At 38.9% G+C, this 16,320-nt stretch overlaps 1 protein-coding gene across 2 annotated transcripts in view; it reads left to right on the forward strand.

The window, feature by feature from the left end:
- The window catches only part of trim62.1 (tripartite motif containing 62, tandem duplicate 1), a 34,702-nt gene that overhangs the window by 13,743 nt on the left and 4,639 nt on the right, over positions 1-16,320 (forward strand). For both annotated transcript variants that reach the window (XM_014002861.1, XM_014002862.1), the window contains exons 3-5: positions 10,446-10,541; positions 12,900-13,156; positions 15,875-15,990. In XM_014002861.1, the coding sequence (XP_013858315.1) occupies positions 10,446-10,541; positions 12,900-13,156; positions 15,875-15,990 (469 nt within the window). The remainder of the gene's footprint in view (positions 1-10,445; positions 10,542-12,899; positions 13,157-15,874; positions 15,991-16,320) is intronic.

The following is a 16,320-nucleotide window of genomic DNA, read 5'->3' on the forward strand; positions in this document are numbered from 1 at the left end:
GTCCCCACGAGGCTGCATTTTCCTGAAAAATCGTCCCCACCAAGTAGCAAAATCAAGGGCACACACACACATCCTTGTATTTGCATCAAACTGAGGACATTGTATTGACTTCCATTCATTTTTGTAACTGTATTTATGCCTAACTCAGGCATTTTCCCTAAAATTAAGCATTACTGGTCTATAGCTAACACTAACCTTAACCAGAACTTAATTCACACCATACCTCTAAACCTAACTAGTAAAATTAACCATTATTGGTCTATAGTTAACCCTAACCTGAACTTAATTCACACCATACCTCTAAACCTAACTAGTAAAGCACAGCAGAGCTGCAGGACATTGAAAAGGTCCTCACTTTACATTAAAGACCTCACTTTGATAGTGACTATGGTGAAAATGGTCCTCACTCTGTAGTGAAAACAAGTGTGTACACACGCACACGCCGCAAATACAACAGAACAGCATCCAGCAGCACCCATGCTGCAAAGATGAAAGAAAGGCAAAGAAACCTGTTATTCGTGTCATTTGGAGATGATTGTCACGTAGCTGCATCACTCTGAAAGATACAACATGGCGTTAATTTGCCAACATGCTGACTTTAAAAAAGTCTGACTAATCCTGAGAAGCTATTTTTATTCTTTTCCCCTGAAYGATGACACATGATTGAATTTGGTTTCAGTGGTAAAGCTGTGAGGAGTTAAAGATATCCAGGGGTCATTTTCAGGGTGTTTACTGAGTGTAGCCAAAGTCTGGAGTCACTCGAGGAGTAAGCAAAGGACTAATGCTGTTATATGTGGTTCTTCAGAGGATGGTTGTTAGTGGGCTGGTGGTGGGTCGTGCCCTGGTTAAGTCACCAGTTGGATGCATTAAGCCACTGACTCGTTCAGCTCTCATCGTCTGCTTTTAAAATATTCAAGGGCACAAGTTTATCCAAACTATGCACCTTAAGGTTGTCAAAAAGGCATCTAGAGATCTATGAAAGGATTTGGTTTTGTTTAAATAGAGATATAACTATTTATCATGTTTTTATTCAATAATACGGCTTGTTTCTTGAACATGTTGATGCAGTGTGTGAAATATGTTTCAGAACCGAGTGAAAAATGAAGGAACAATAGTTTGTGTAGGGATTTATGTCTCCAGCCCTAAAGGAAAAGCACTTTTTTGCACAGTAATGGGCTTTTTTTTTTCTTTTTCATCAGTGGCCTGTTGAGATGATTTATGTTCCTTTCAAAGATTAGCATCTTGCTCTTGACAGGCTTTATTGATAGGTTTAGCAAGGGGCTGAAGCTGGTTGCCTCGGTGAAAATTATTCTGAAATTTCACTTGAAGCACTGCTAAATTTCTTATACAACGTGAAGATGTTTGAACTACTTTAATAAAATACCTACAGTATAGACATTACTTCTCTCTACTAGTCAGGAATGGATGAGCTGTAAAACTCTTAAGGCTGAGTGGAAAACGCTGTGTGAGTGACAAATGGCACACTCTTATCRGTCACCATCTCAGCTTTCCACTCAAGCACCAATAACAATCCCCTTGTTCCTCTTTAATGGCTTGTCCTGCTCTGTGTTGATTATCAGACTTAACTCTGGTGGGTCTGAGATCAGTTTGCCTTTCTTAAATCCCTCTGACATTGACCTAATTTGCGGCCTTGGTAATGTCCCACACCTGTCTCAGCTTAGTGTGCAAACTCCGTAGACCACGGTCAGCAGTTCAAACATCATAAATCTTACTTTTGAAGGATAAATATAGTAGAACAGATTTGCATCATTATTTTCTTTAGCTGTTCATAGTTGGGATAATATATTTGCATACCGTGTGCCCTTTCTCCCTTCAGGAAGTGGAGCAGCAGCCTCTGAGCATTCATCATTTATATGACGTGCCCTATATTCTAAGGACTGGCGAAAGCTGCCGGTTTAAGGGGCTTCCGTACAATTCGACAATTTTTTTTGTTTGTTTTTGTTTTATTTTTCAAATGCTCCTCATGATAATAAAGAGGTAAATCCAAAGGAAAGCAGCAAAGTTTCATCCAGGCCTTTCCAGTGCACTATTTTGCCCTAATAGCTGGGTTTCAGTCACGTGGTTTCGAAGGCGGAGCGATCTCTGCTGGGGGCAGTGGGGGGTATAATGTCTATGGAGGAAACTATTGTAGAGAGTTTATATTGTATGGATTTAGGTCCTATTTCAAGATATATAACAACAATTTGCTCACAAATAAGTCAGACATGACTCGTATGATAAAGATTAATGAGTTTTCGACAGAACCTAAAGATTTGCTGAGGCGTTCGGTACCACACACGTCTTACATCACCAGGTGGTGTTAAATAATAACCAGCAAATGTTTATCTGATGAATAATTCCACATGATTCTGCCCAACCCTGTGACAACATATGATAACACTGATTATCAAACACAAAGATGAAAAAATGTAGAAAGCTCACAGAATGACAACGTAAAAAGTGGATTTTAAACCATCTGCAGTCAGGAGGAGCAGAATGCCGTCTGTGCCTGCAGCATCACTTCATTCAGAGGTATGTTAGCTGCTAACTTGTTTTAGAGGTTATGTTTATAATGATTGTTTATTTAGTAGTGAGTATTAAGTTACTGGTAGTTTAATGTGGACCTCATCTGGACTTTAGGCTACGCCAGTTCTGTGTCGTTAGGTGCTGATGTTTGTTGACGTTAGTGGCTACTGTTAGCATGATCTTAACATATAAAACAATATCAGAAAAAACACTCACCCTGGCAAAAAACAAACGATAATCATCGTGGAGCTGTTTGGTACCGAGGTTGTGGATCCACCCGCTGAATAAAAAGTTCAACACCTCCCGTTGTTTACTGGCTTTCATCAGCTGTTGGGTGGAGTTAGCACCCAGTTAGCGCCACCGTCTAGACTGATAACAGAACCGAAGATTTCCCCCGTAGAGTCCATTCGATGCTCGATCTTCTTCTCTTGCCTCTTATAATCGAAATAGTGAATCACCTACTTCCTCATCAAAGTCCTCGCTCYGTCTTCGGCTGTTTTTCCTCCATCTCTGCCTTTGAGCTCCTCTCTCAAACTGCAGCGGTCCACCTGTCTGCAGCTGGAGCTCCACGTTCATCGCCTTTTTTTTTGCATCAAAGACACTAAAATAACTAACTAAACTTCACCGTAACTGTGAAATATAGTTATACAAATATAATAAATTTAATAAATTTCAGATATCTCATTGCTGACTTCCGATCTCACTACTCTCCATCGCTGCCGAACTTTATTCAACTTCCGCCTCTTTTTATTTTCATCCTCCTGTAGATTTTTTGCTGCTTGTCTAATATTTTCAGGCTTCAGTCAGAAAGGAGTTTGGGGGGTTTAGGTTCGTTCGGCGGGGTGGGGGTGGGACCAGAGGGTGGAATGAGGCGTTTTTCCCACACGAATCAGCCCTCTTTTGAATCCTCCTGGTGCAACGTGCTTCAAATATGACGAACATTAATAAAAAAGAGCCATAATTTTATTTCATTTAATATATACTTTAATCATTGTATAATTATTTATTATTAATTCAGTTAGAATGATTGGAGCACCTGTAAACTACACAAGATATAGGCATTTTTTCAGATAGCAGATCCTCCACTTCTTCACTTCCTGACCTCCAGCCAAACTTCGCGCTCTCTGGTACTGCATCGTGACGTCACGTGAAACCCTCCTATTGCATGTTCTCTTGAAAAATCCTCAAAATAAATACTATGTTTAGGATGATAATTTAATTTGCTGGAAATTTAAAAGAGGGTGTCCTTATCATAAAATTTATTCATATCAGTCAGAACATGGATATCAAGGTTGGGCTGAATCACACTGTCAAAACTGTCAATAAATATTTGCCACTTTGCAATTGCTGCAATTAGTGCCRCATGACATTTTTGTGTTCAACACACTATCACTATCAGGCATTCATGTGTGTCCAATGGCAGAAGGAGGCGCAGAAAAACACCAACATAAACTAGAATACAAGGAAAGTCAGAAAATGCAGACCAAGGCCACTACATCAGGTATGGAAGTACAATTATCATCTATTAATTACCATATTAATCATTAATGGCTAAATGCCACTAATAATTGTGATCAGTTGTTTGCTCAGTATCACCCAACCTTAATAGACATTGCACATTTTGTGAAGAGATGATGTTTCTTAGTGTTGAGTTATTTGAGACATCCAGAATGATTTGTTCCCAGTTTAAGTGTAATTTTATAGTCTATAGATTTTACGTTTTGTTTTCTTATACTGGATACACTCCGATATTTATTAAAAGCTGAAAATCCACACATGGAGCCACAAGTTGAGTTATTCATTCAAATATCTGCTGAAACTCCAACGCATCTGTTTCCAGTTTTAATCTTCAACAGCATTTAACAACCTGCAGACTACAGCACTGAACTCTTGTCCTGGGCTGTTTGGGTCTTGCCCGGACAGATGTTTAAAGTGAATAGTGTCCCTGTCCTCTAGACTTCTAAACTAGGCCTGCTTAGTCAGCTCAGCTGTCCTCTGCCCACTATGATGACTGAGCTCAAGCTGCGGGGACACAATAGTCTCCCTGGAGAGTGCGCAGGCTCTGCTGATGCTGGAAGAAGCAGTGCTCTGGAATGTAAAGCACAGCTTGAGCTTAATTCGAACGTGCCAAACACACCATAGTTTGCAGCCCGACACTGTTAGTTTGCAGCTCGACACTGTTTGTGTGTTTGTTTGTGTGGATTTTCTTGTCCTGCTTTTTGCAAGTTTTTTGGTTGCAACAGATTTTAACTACATAAGGGAAACATTTTTATGGCGGCTTATAAATGTTTTTGCACGTTTTTTTTTTCAAGCAAATCAAGGTTACATGTAAGCCTTTCAAACAGCTGTATTTGTGCAGTGATCTCTATTCCCAGACATCATTAGTCTGTATTTTGAAGTTCCTCTTGGACCTCAGACCACAGAGCTCATATGACAGCAAGTGTATCTGTGGTTGTGACATCAATACTGTTTACTTGTTTGCTGTTAGTTCTTTGAACGCCTTTGTCAGCATCTTCAAGCTGCACTCGATGTGGCATTGAGTACTATTAAAGGTCCTTGACCTGTGCAGACAGGAAAGCAAACTTGTCACTTGTTGTCATGTCATCATCAAGACAGCTAGCCAATGAGACACGTTAAAGTCACTGTCTGTCTTAAAGGGGACGTATCATGCAAAATCCACTTTTAGTAATTAAATGCATTATGTTGTGTACTTGAAGTCTTTAGGAGCGCAGAAAAGTTGAATTCAGTTTCTCCCAGGCTGCGTAGATATATTTAAGTAAAGTAAGTAAGTACTGTATTTATTCATGTATAATACTAGAAATTTAACCCTAAAAATCATCCATAAAGTAGGGGGTAGTATTATGCACAGGTAATTGATATTTAGATTTTTAAGGTTTTTTACGCTCAGAAAATGATGATCGTATTATACTAGGGTTGGGCAATATTGGCAAAAAAGTTAATCACGGTTAATTATAGTATTTAGCCGATAACGATTAATTTGACGATTAATCCCCTGGAGTACCTTATATCCTTATATCCTWGTCACATGACCAATTTATAGGGACAAAAATGGCTCTTCATAAAATTCTGTTCCAAATTATGTCAGAATTACAGACTTCGGGCTATACATCGAACTTTAAATTGTGTTGATAGATAAATAAATTACAGAACTTTTATTTAATGTTGGTCATATTTGAATCAGAGAGGAGCACCAAGTGGTTAGTCTGCCTGGTGGCATTAATCATATTAATCGTCAAGTGCCAAAAATTAATCGATTAATGTTTTTCTGACGATTAATTGCACACGATACGATTATGCCCAACCCTATATTATACTCRAGATCGTATTATACATGAATAAATACGGTAAGTCAAAGTTTATTTTTATAGCACCGTTCACAGACATACAGTAGAGGGTCACAAAGTGCTTTACAAAGGTGCAAAGATATACAGAAAAATAAAACGATAAAAACATCAGCAAGAACATAACATTTAAATTCTGTTTGGGTCGTATTTTTCAACCTGTTCAGTTTTTTCTGTTTCCTGTCAACCTTTCTGAACTATTACGCCACCGAATTTGCGACAGAACTGCCAAATAAGGTCTGGACTACAATTTGGTTGTCTTTATTCTCCTCTGGCTCCAACATGTAAGGCTGGATGGACAAGTCTTCCATTGTTGACATCTTTTAATTCATTTGTAAACAAAATATTTTGGTGCCACTCAATAGTCATAAACCCCTTTATCAAACTGGAATAGACCGGTTTTGAATGCTGGAGGGATTTATAGAGACCAAATGAAAACAAGTTGATCTGAAACACACTTCAGAAAAGAGGTRAAATGGGCTTGTAAAGTTACCATTAGGAAGAATTCAGACCAATGGATCACAGTTCCACTTTATATAGACCCCAACTGAATGATTCAAATGTGAAAAAGGATTTAAAAGCATGGCCTGTCTCCCTTTAACTGGGGTGCACAGATAAATCAGTCAACCAACTTATTGGCACAGATTTCCTTAATTGTGGGAGATCGGAGATCAGCAGAAATATCGGCTTCTCTACCTCCACAAATATCTGAAAAATCAGACACTGTCCCCTTTTGCTGTGCTGTAAGCACTACCTAATGTCCAGTTAAAATAGGTTTGTATTGTTTCAAGGATTCTATTCAAAGTTTTTCAATAAAATAAGATTGGAACATTGTTGTATGTGATCTTTATAACATGCGACAGTATCGGCTACTTAAAAAAATCTGTATCGGCCAAAATCAGAATCGGCAGGCCAGACCTTGTTTAAAGATCGGAAATAGGACAGAAAACTGCAATCGGTGCTAGGGTTGGGCAAAATCGTATCGTAATCGTCAGAAAAACTTTAATCGATTTGTTTATTTTTGGCATTTGACGATTAATACAATAAACGCCACCAGGCAGACCGACTGGAGATTTCCCCAGTCAGTCCACTCGGTGCTCCTCTCCATTTCAAATATGACGAACAATTTTAGAAAATTATTTTCTTTATCATAACTCCAGTTTTACTTGGTCACAACACAATTTAAAATTGATGTATAGCCTTTACAGTCTACTTTTGACACAATTTGGAACAGATTTTTACAGAGAGCAAATCTTTCCACTAGAGGGATTTAAATTGGTCATGCAGGTGTCCAGAGACTCTAGGGATTAATCGTCATATTAAATTGTTATCGGCTAAATACCACAATTAATCATGATAATTTTTTTTGCCAATATCACCCAACCCTAATCAGTGCACCCCTACTTTTAACTTGGGTTTCTCAAGACCGGAGATGTTATGAGACAACAGTATTCTTGTATTTATCAAACTGGTCAAGGGTTAACTTTTATTTTCCCAAAGTTATTTTGTTCAAATAGCTATCTACATCATGAAAAATATTATTTAATCATAACCAATTTGCAAAAACATATTTATAAAATCTGATTTTCTTGCTTTAAATCCCTATAGAAAACACCATTTATTGTGGATGGCTTTAATGGAACGGACTAAATGTTTTTGTCACTTTGACTTTGCACAGGGCAACAAGACCTATTGTAAATCTGGTTCATGATGAATTAGAATGAGGTTATAGATTTAAGTGACAAAGTGTTTGCCGCTGTTATTGGCTACCCTTCCTGTCCTCTACCTGACAGAATTACACCCTCAGCTCATTGAAGGTTGTACTAAACAGCCCTTGTGAAAGTCTCATGCAGCGCATTTCGTTGCTGTGACCTCTGCTTGATCTGACGCCTGTTAACAATGAACAGATGAGAGGCTCTTCTGTAATAAGAAGCCTCAGTTCTTTCCCATTCTTTGTCCATTTATTAAAATTTATATCATGATTTAGTTATATTATTTCTTTGTACATGTGACTGAAATCCCTCGAAGCACTTCTGCTGCGTGAAAGGAAGTTCTCCATCCTTTGAGCTTTTCATTATTCATTCTGAGATGCTGCATTCTGTCTTGTTTGCCTCTTAGCTGGAGCTGGCACTAAACTCAGAGCAAGCTGGTGAAAATAATCAAGCTTCGAGCTGTAAGGACAGCTGGAGGATCTCTAAGCCTCAGAGTTTTTCAAGGATCATGACAAAAGTTTATTTTCTTGACTTTAAAAAAAACTATATATCTACCTAGGAGCAGCTGACATGACAGCAGAGCAAGAGGAAGAAGGAACTGACAGCGAGACGAAATGAGTTTTAGATTTATAATCCTTCAGACGTGACCCCCATTTCCTGCAGCTTGACGTCCTGGGGAAATGTCACGTCAGACTTGTGTTGGTCAGATTGGACGGACAGGAGGGAGACGCACTGACTCACAACACAAACACACACGAGCATGCAGAAACTTCTGCTTATACCAGAATTTAAGTGAATTTTTACTGTTGCGTGCTAATTGTTGACTCGTTAACACTTCCTGTAGATGCCACATATCCATATTTATGTCCTTTTCCCATGTGATAATGGACACTAAAACCATGGCTTTTTCTTTTGCTRTAAATGTCATCACCATCTGAAGGATGCAGTTCGCTTCCAGGAAGATTAGAGGATTATGTAATTATATGTTAGAGGAGGATTATGACCTTTTTTAAAGTGTATGATTTTTACTTCACCAAGGTTGATCTATTATCTAAAAAGTCAACTTTGACTGCTTCAATCTAGTTTAGAAGTACCAATTTTTAACTTTTTATGACAAGTGCTATTGAATATCAGGATCAAGGTGGATTTGTCTAATTTAAAAGGTAGAACATAAAGCAAAACCCCAAAAGTGTTTGCATTATACATGTTTTTAGAAAAGTATGCAGATGACTGGGCAGGTTTTTTTTTTTTTTTGCCTCACCTGCCTGTCAGTCTGTGAGCAGCTGAAGAGTGGAAGGTGCTCGTTTTCTCTGCCCGTCTGTCTCATTGTGTTGGAGAAGTCTCTGACCTGCTGCAGACAAATGTGCAGCGATGAGGCGGAGAGCCCACTGAGCCTGCCGCACTGCTATCATTAACATGGAGAGTCACACTCTCCCCTTTGCACCAACTATAGTTTTCAATTTCTGCCTTGGGGAGAAGCAATGCTTCATTTCCACAGCCCACATTTACTCCTTACTCTTTTTAAAATTGCAGCAAACAGTCAAAAAACAATACATTTCAGCTGCATCTCATTCCAGTGATGCCTTAACTGTGTTGTCCCTGAGGAGTTCGTGGTATATATTGTTTATTTTTTCAAGCATAAGTGATCTATGCTGGTGTAGATTCTCAGTCAGCTACATGGTAATGCTAGCAAGTAGAATTGAAGCCAACTGGATCCTTTTTGTTTGTTTGTTCTTGAAGGAATTTTGCTTTCAATCCATCTTTGTCATTTAAAATTATTTTTCAGTTTTCCTTCAATTCATAAATGAATCTTTAAAAAAACAAACAAATGTGAAGTCTTCAAGAATCAGAAAGGAAATCGAGTTTCCTTCAATTTAATCAGCTAGGATTCTGTTCTGGGATTAGTGGCTGAGGGAACGCGGCGTTGTTAGCCTCACTAAGACACTTTCTTTTAATGGATTTTTTGGAGCTGCTGGTGTTCAGTGAAAATGATACTTTGTGGATCAGAGAGACTGGTGGAAAGTGGCTACWTGAGCAGAATCACCAGGCAGCAAGGTCTCTATAGACAGTAAGACCTGCTTTCTTATCCTTGATCTATTTCTACTCAAAAGAGCCAAATGTTGACAGAACACTGATTTGTTTAAAATTGCAGTTCTTTGCATAATTTTGGGCTCATTTTCATTCCAAAGTTCCTCCGTTTGATGAGTTTAAAGTAAACTGTAGCATTCTCTTTGTTTTTGTTCTGCCTAATCAAGAGTTTTTCAGGGTACATTTTAGATATTCTTTTTTTGTTCTTATAAGTGGGGTATTTTTTTTAGGCAGTTTGTATTTGGAAGTAGTTGCATGTTTGAGAAAGCACCTGCTGAACCTCATGTCCTAAAACCCAGTTGTTTTCCACACCTGGGGATTTGTTTTAAACTCTCCTCTCTCGTGCCTGAGGGGACTTGGAGGTGGTGATCGGTCGAGGTTGAATAAGCACTTGACTCAAAATGGGACCCAGTTTTTTTCCTCTGACATAGCACAAAAATCTCCAGAGATTTTGTTTTTATCTCGTTCATATCTCATTCTCCATCTGGCTTGTTTGTTTTGTAGCTGAAGCTTAAATCGTTGCCGCCTCATATCCGATCAAACGGATCTGTTGCACAAGCAATGCACTGTTAAATAAATACAATGGAATTTAGAGCTTTTCTGCCTGCGTAGTGTGACTCGAGGGTAACTAAAACTTTTATTAGAGATTACTGGTGCGAATTAGAGGCTAGGTGTATTTTTCTAACAGAATTTAGTGCCTTTTTTATCTGATATGAAGTTGAGGTTTCTGTTGCTGATCTGGATGTTTGTATTGCAGAGAGAGATGAAGGAGCAACTGGCTACCCTGCAGGACAGTGAGAGGGGACACACCGAGGCCCTGCAGCTCCTGCAGCGACAACTTACTGAGACCAAGGTACTGGACCTGTTTGTTTTGGTTTTTAAACAATCCACTCTTAGACCAAACCGGATCTGCGGCAAAAAAAAAATTTTTTTAAAGTGCCCTGCCATTTGTGACCATGTGTAACTTTAGTTGTGCGAAACGTATTTGATGTACAGTGAAAGGATTAGGATCCATAAATTGTCATTATCTTTATACAAACTGTTAACAGTTTTCAAATTTCTTAGGCTAATGACATTTAAAAGGGTTTTAATGTTTTTAAACAACAAGAAAGTTCAACTTTACTATGTTAGCTACTTTATTCACCGATCTAAAAGAGCCAATCTCTTTCACTGAGATGTAAAAACAAAAGTTTCCAGCTAGAAGTATTTGATGACAAATAGCTGATTTACCTAATGTGTTGTTAAGATTTCAAAAATATTACATCATTTAAGCATGATGGGGAAATAAAACAGTTGCTATTATTTATTTTCTGACATTTTAAAATGGAGTGTTTTCAGGTTTATCATGATAAAAAAAGCATTAATATTTAATAACTATACAGCAGCTGAGGACTGTGCAGAAATTTACTGAAGCAAGAAATCTTTGTGGTCTTTAAACGCATCTAAATGCTAACTGTAAAACACATTCAACAAGCTCTATAAACTGTCTCACAAAGCWGAAAATGATGCTTTCATTTAATTTGTGCCCTTTTGTTCTTCTTTTTCAAAGCGTTTGAATTGTCATTGACGTTCTAACATTTACTGATTTATTGAGTAGCTCTTTAAACAGTGAACCAGAAGCATCTGCTCAACCCCTCAAATACACACACTCATGCACAGACACACACAGTCTTCTGTCMTGTAGGGACACCAAACTATTGACCAGCCATGTATCGCTCAAGGCATTACAGCCATTAGCATTGCCTCCCGCACGATGTTGCCGCATCGCTCACCTTCTTGTTCTGCCTCCACTCTGACAGGAACAGTCAGCCCTGTCCGTTTTATCGACTCGCTCGAACTGCTAGATCTAGGTCTTTTAGCTCATTGGAAATGAGCTGATCTCATTAGTTTTGCATCCATTTGCACAGAGTGCTCTTCCTGGATGTGGGCCACRCTGTCACAGCATTGATCTTTGATGCATTAGGTAGCTGACGATGAAACGCCTCCCCGCTTTTTCTTCTTCATTTTGTTCAGCAGGTGGTTGCCTGAAGTGCCTGAAGTCAATTAATTTTTGGGTGGTGTTCTGTTGCCAAAACAAAACAAACAGCAGTGCTTCCAAAAACACGTAAAACCAGCATCAAGATTTTTATATCGGTCCCTTTTTTAATTTTTATTTGAGTCTTTGGCTTTTGCGTACAATTCAAATGCCCAGCAGGAAATTACTTGATAATGACACTCCCCTGAAAAATGGCCTGCCTGCTGTCTCTAAAGGCAGCAGACACCCGCTCGGTGCCATCACAGCCTGCTGGGCCAAAACGACAAACACGTCAGTGTGACTGATGGCACGTCTGCTCGGTCATCCTCCTATTTCACACGAGCAGTTTTCAGCTCTYAACTAGGCGGGACTGCGTCGCAGCCCCACCTCCGTGTCACAGAGCTTAGCGTTTGCTGAGAAATTGTTGTCACAAATTGGTTCCCACAGGAAGAATAAGAATATCTGTCTTTAAACTGTGATGAACAGCAGGAACATGGCTGCAGTTTGTGGGGAAAATGATTGAATTTTCTGCGAAGTATTAAAGCATGAATCACAGCTCCTAAATGCAGCCACTTTTAACGATTGACTTTGTGGGTGAGATGGAGCATGTTTGTGAAACCAAGACTGCTCACACTTCAAGGAGCTGTTTGTTGGTGAGACCATATCTTTTAAATATTTGAACAAATAGGAGTTTCTCGGCAAATATTGCAAAGAAAATATAAGAATGACTTGACTTTTCACATACATTCTCTTCTGTCTTCTTAATCCTAAGTTTTCTGCAAACTGCTCACTTTACTCATAAATGGTTTCAGCTTCTCTGCCCACTGCTCCTCCCACTCATGTTGTCCTCAGTGACTCTCTGCAGTGGTCAATGCTGTTGTTGTTGGTTTTTCTGTTGATGTACGTTTGCCTCTCCTCCATCCAGTAGGTTAAAATACTCTATTTTTGTGATGTGAAAATGTTTAAAGCTTGTATACTCTCCGCTCACAAGAGCCTCTTAAAATCAATACCTACTGTTGATGTAATATTAACACTGTTTAGAGTGGAGGCTCTTGAATTATTGAACTCTTTCCAAAGGTTAAGCTTTTGAGACTGAAATGCATAACAAACCTACCATCAGGAAGTCTGCATTACAGTCCTTTGAATAGTATTTATCCAGGTTTTTCTAAGAGTCGACATTTGCTTCCCCCTTTGCAGTCCTCAGCTAAGAGTCTGCGTGCAACCATCGGTGATGCGTTCGAGCGGCTCCACCGCTACCTCCGAGAGCGTCAGAAAAGCATGCTGGAGGAGCTGGAGATGGACACGGCCCGCAAGCTGACCGACATCGAGCACAAGATCCAGAGCTACAGCCAGCAGCTGCGCGATGTCAAGGAGGGCATCCAGATCCTGCAGGAGCGCCTGAACGAGACGGGCCGCCACGACTTCCTGGAGGGCGTAGCTGTTACCTCAGAGAGGTGCGTGACCCGCTATGTGAGGAAATGTCGCAGGAGGATTTAGTTTACTGAGAATCTACAGCATTTAAACTGATAGGACACCCTTCAGTATTCACAATGTGTGTTCAAAGTGGGCTGAGCTTCCTGACATTTTGGAGAAAGTACAGATTTGAGCAACAGCATGAACTAATCCTGAACAGATGGAGCTTTAGGCCTGAAATAAACCAGCTGTAATGTCTAATCAGGCGGGTGGCCTTAAGGAAAATTTGATTGAATGGTTTAATATTTTAAAGTGGATTAAATCTTTTCCGACCCACCAATGGTCAACTTTAAAGCATACCTAAATTTAGGGAATTATGTAATTAGTCAGGCTCAATTAAATTTTAATTATTTGACATAACTAGGCTTAGCAATTATGAAGTACCAGTAGTTCTTTTCTTTTTATTTTTCTCATTTTTGCCTGAGAGAAAATTAATTTTATAATTCAAAAGCTGTTCAGAATTGCGTGAGAGAGCACGTTTTTCATTCTTTTTATTCATCGTTAAAACGCTGCACTTTTMAAAAAAACAGCCTTAATGGAGCAAAGTCCTTAAAAGCAGTGCGGATGTGCAGAATTATGCATTTTTAAATACAGGAGGGAACCTGGTTTAGTTGAAAAGTATATTAGAGTTATTAGACACGCAGTACATGAACACAAAGCTTAAAGCCAATGAAACAAATCCAGTCTAAAGGGAGGAATGTAAAGTTGATCCTCAGCTGATCCCATGTGCTGATCACAGTGCATGGTTGGGTTTTTTTAAGAGAGGGTTGACTTAAAAGGCAAATCTGAACACCTCGGTTAGAGTTATTATTTTTTAGAAAAAGGGCACTTAGAGCCATGTTGGGTCCCATCATCATTTGTGTAAGAGATGATTAACACTAAACTTCAAAACATTTTTTTCTTTTCATTTTATACTTGGGGTAGGCATTACAGGATGTCTTACCAGTCATGTCATTTGAACAATCACGAGTAGGGCTGCCACAAACGATTATATTTTTTGATTAGTCGACTAATCGGATCATACGTTAATTGAATATAAAACATACAGCTTATCGCGCCAGAATGCAGCTGCTATTATATAAGCATCATTAGATTTTAGCTAAATGCTAACTAAAAATAATTGCTGTGGAAGGCAAGTTCTGCTCTGCAGATATTGCGTTGCACAGGTTTCTCTTTCATTTTCTTAAAATGATCCCACACTTTTGAGCTCCGTTGCTGGGTAGCCATGATACCAGAGCCTGTCTGTATAATATCTTGTGATGTCCACGGCCTAACCCGGTTCCACTACTGCGCATATGTGTCAAGGACAGAAAGGCAGATGTGGCAGTGGAAGGTGTCAAAGCAGTTTGGAGAGAAAAACAAAGTAAAGAACAAAAGAAAAAAACAAAAAAAATGACTAATCGATTATTAAATTAGTCATAGACTATTTTAATAATCGATTAGCAGTTGAATAATCGTGGCAGCCCTAATCACAAGTGATAACCTTTTTTTTTTTCAGAGTTTTACCTCTGAAAACCGTAATGTCTTCAACCGAAATGGAAAGTCTATCAAGGTTCCATTTGCTTTGCTCAGCCCAAGAATTTAAAACAGTACAGTACTGTTATGACAAACAGCGCTCTCAGGACAGACTTGTTCTACTAGTTTGTAAGCTTGTATTGATGCATGACAAACAGATGGAGTATTTGATAAAGGTGTGTGCCGCCTGATCGAACTGACCAATTGACTAATCTACCTTTTAAACAAACCCAGTTTGCTAAAAGAGACACACAGAGTCCTGATCCACTTCATCTGGGCCTTAGATGATGGTGTTTAGTGGCAACACCCAAAGATTCTGAGGTCTAATAAAGCAGTGGTTCCTAAACTTTTCAGTTTTTGACCCACAAAATGTCAGAGACCTGTGCCCCCAGCTGTTGTCGGTTGATAAACATTGTTTTCATGTCAAATAAACAAGAGCACAGTAACATTATTTATTTGGCTATTTTTGTTCATTTTAAGTACACTACTCTTATTATTTTGTAACAGCAAAGGCAAAAAAAATCTTGTCATTTTTTRGTGTAATTACCAGTAATTCAGAAAATATTCTCAGGACCCCACCTTGATGTTTCGGGACCCCACTGCGGGTCCTGGCCCCAACTTTGGGAACCACTGTACTAAAGGATGTCCCATTWTTCTAACAAACGTAAATATGCTTAAATCACAATAGAATACATAATATTAGCAGTCTTTACATTTTAACTCCTGGGCTTAGCAAAGGAGATGCTATCTTTTATTGGCACGTGCCAGCTTGTGCCTTGCCCCTCACTCCAAACTAGTTCAGTCAAGATTCAAAAATATACCTTCATTAAAAATTAAGTGTGTTCTATTGTGTCCTGGTCACCCAACAGCCAGCAGCAGAGTTGGTGCAGAACAGGACGGCAGATGATTTTGAAGAACACTAAATAGTTTGAAGACGAGGGTTTTTACTTAATGTTTAACTCATCACTTAAACTAAATTGAAAATAGCGGCAGTGGGTTTAAAATTCATTAAAACGCAAGTCGTTTATAGACAATAACAGAACATTTTAAATAAGCAAACCTGAGTAATTTTTTGAAGCACAAACATTTAGACCAGAACGAGAGGAGACAGTATTTATGGTAGTAAAAACAAATAAAAGGCTCGATCCAATTTACAGTTTTATTGTTCTGTTTTTCTGCCCCAGGGTTAAAGGAAAGATACATGAGACCAATCTGACGTATGAAGATTTCCCAACATCCAAATATATGGGGCCCTTACAGTACACAATATGGAAATCACTCTTCCAGGACATTTCACCAGGTAAGTCAGCATTCCTAAAATGCAAATTACAACACTCACACACGTGGGTTGTGTGGTGGGTGCCAAGATGTTCTGATGTCAGCTAAAAAGACATGGTTCTTTTTGTCTCTTAAAGAGGCAATATTATGTGTTTCTCAGGCATACATTTAAATACCATACCATAATAACCTTTAGTTTGTTATTAAATGCTGTTTTATGTTTAAATAGAAAATAAACTTATCTTCTCATCACTTTCTCTTAATGCCTTGAAATTGGCCTCTGTCTCTTTAAGAACCAACTTCCGCATCTGTCCCGGCCGTGTGTGTGTGTGTGTGTGTGTGTGTGTGTGTG

Source organism: Austrofundulus limnaeus, unplaced genomic scaffold (genome assembly GCF_001266775.1).
Source record: "Austrofundulus limnaeus strain Quisiro unplaced genomic scaffold, Austrofundulus_limnaeus-1.0 Scaffold15, whole genome shotgun sequence".
NCBI classification, from domain to species: Eukaryota; Metazoa; Chordata; class Actinopteri; order Cyprinodontiformes; family Rivulidae; genus Austrofundulus; species Austrofundulus limnaeus.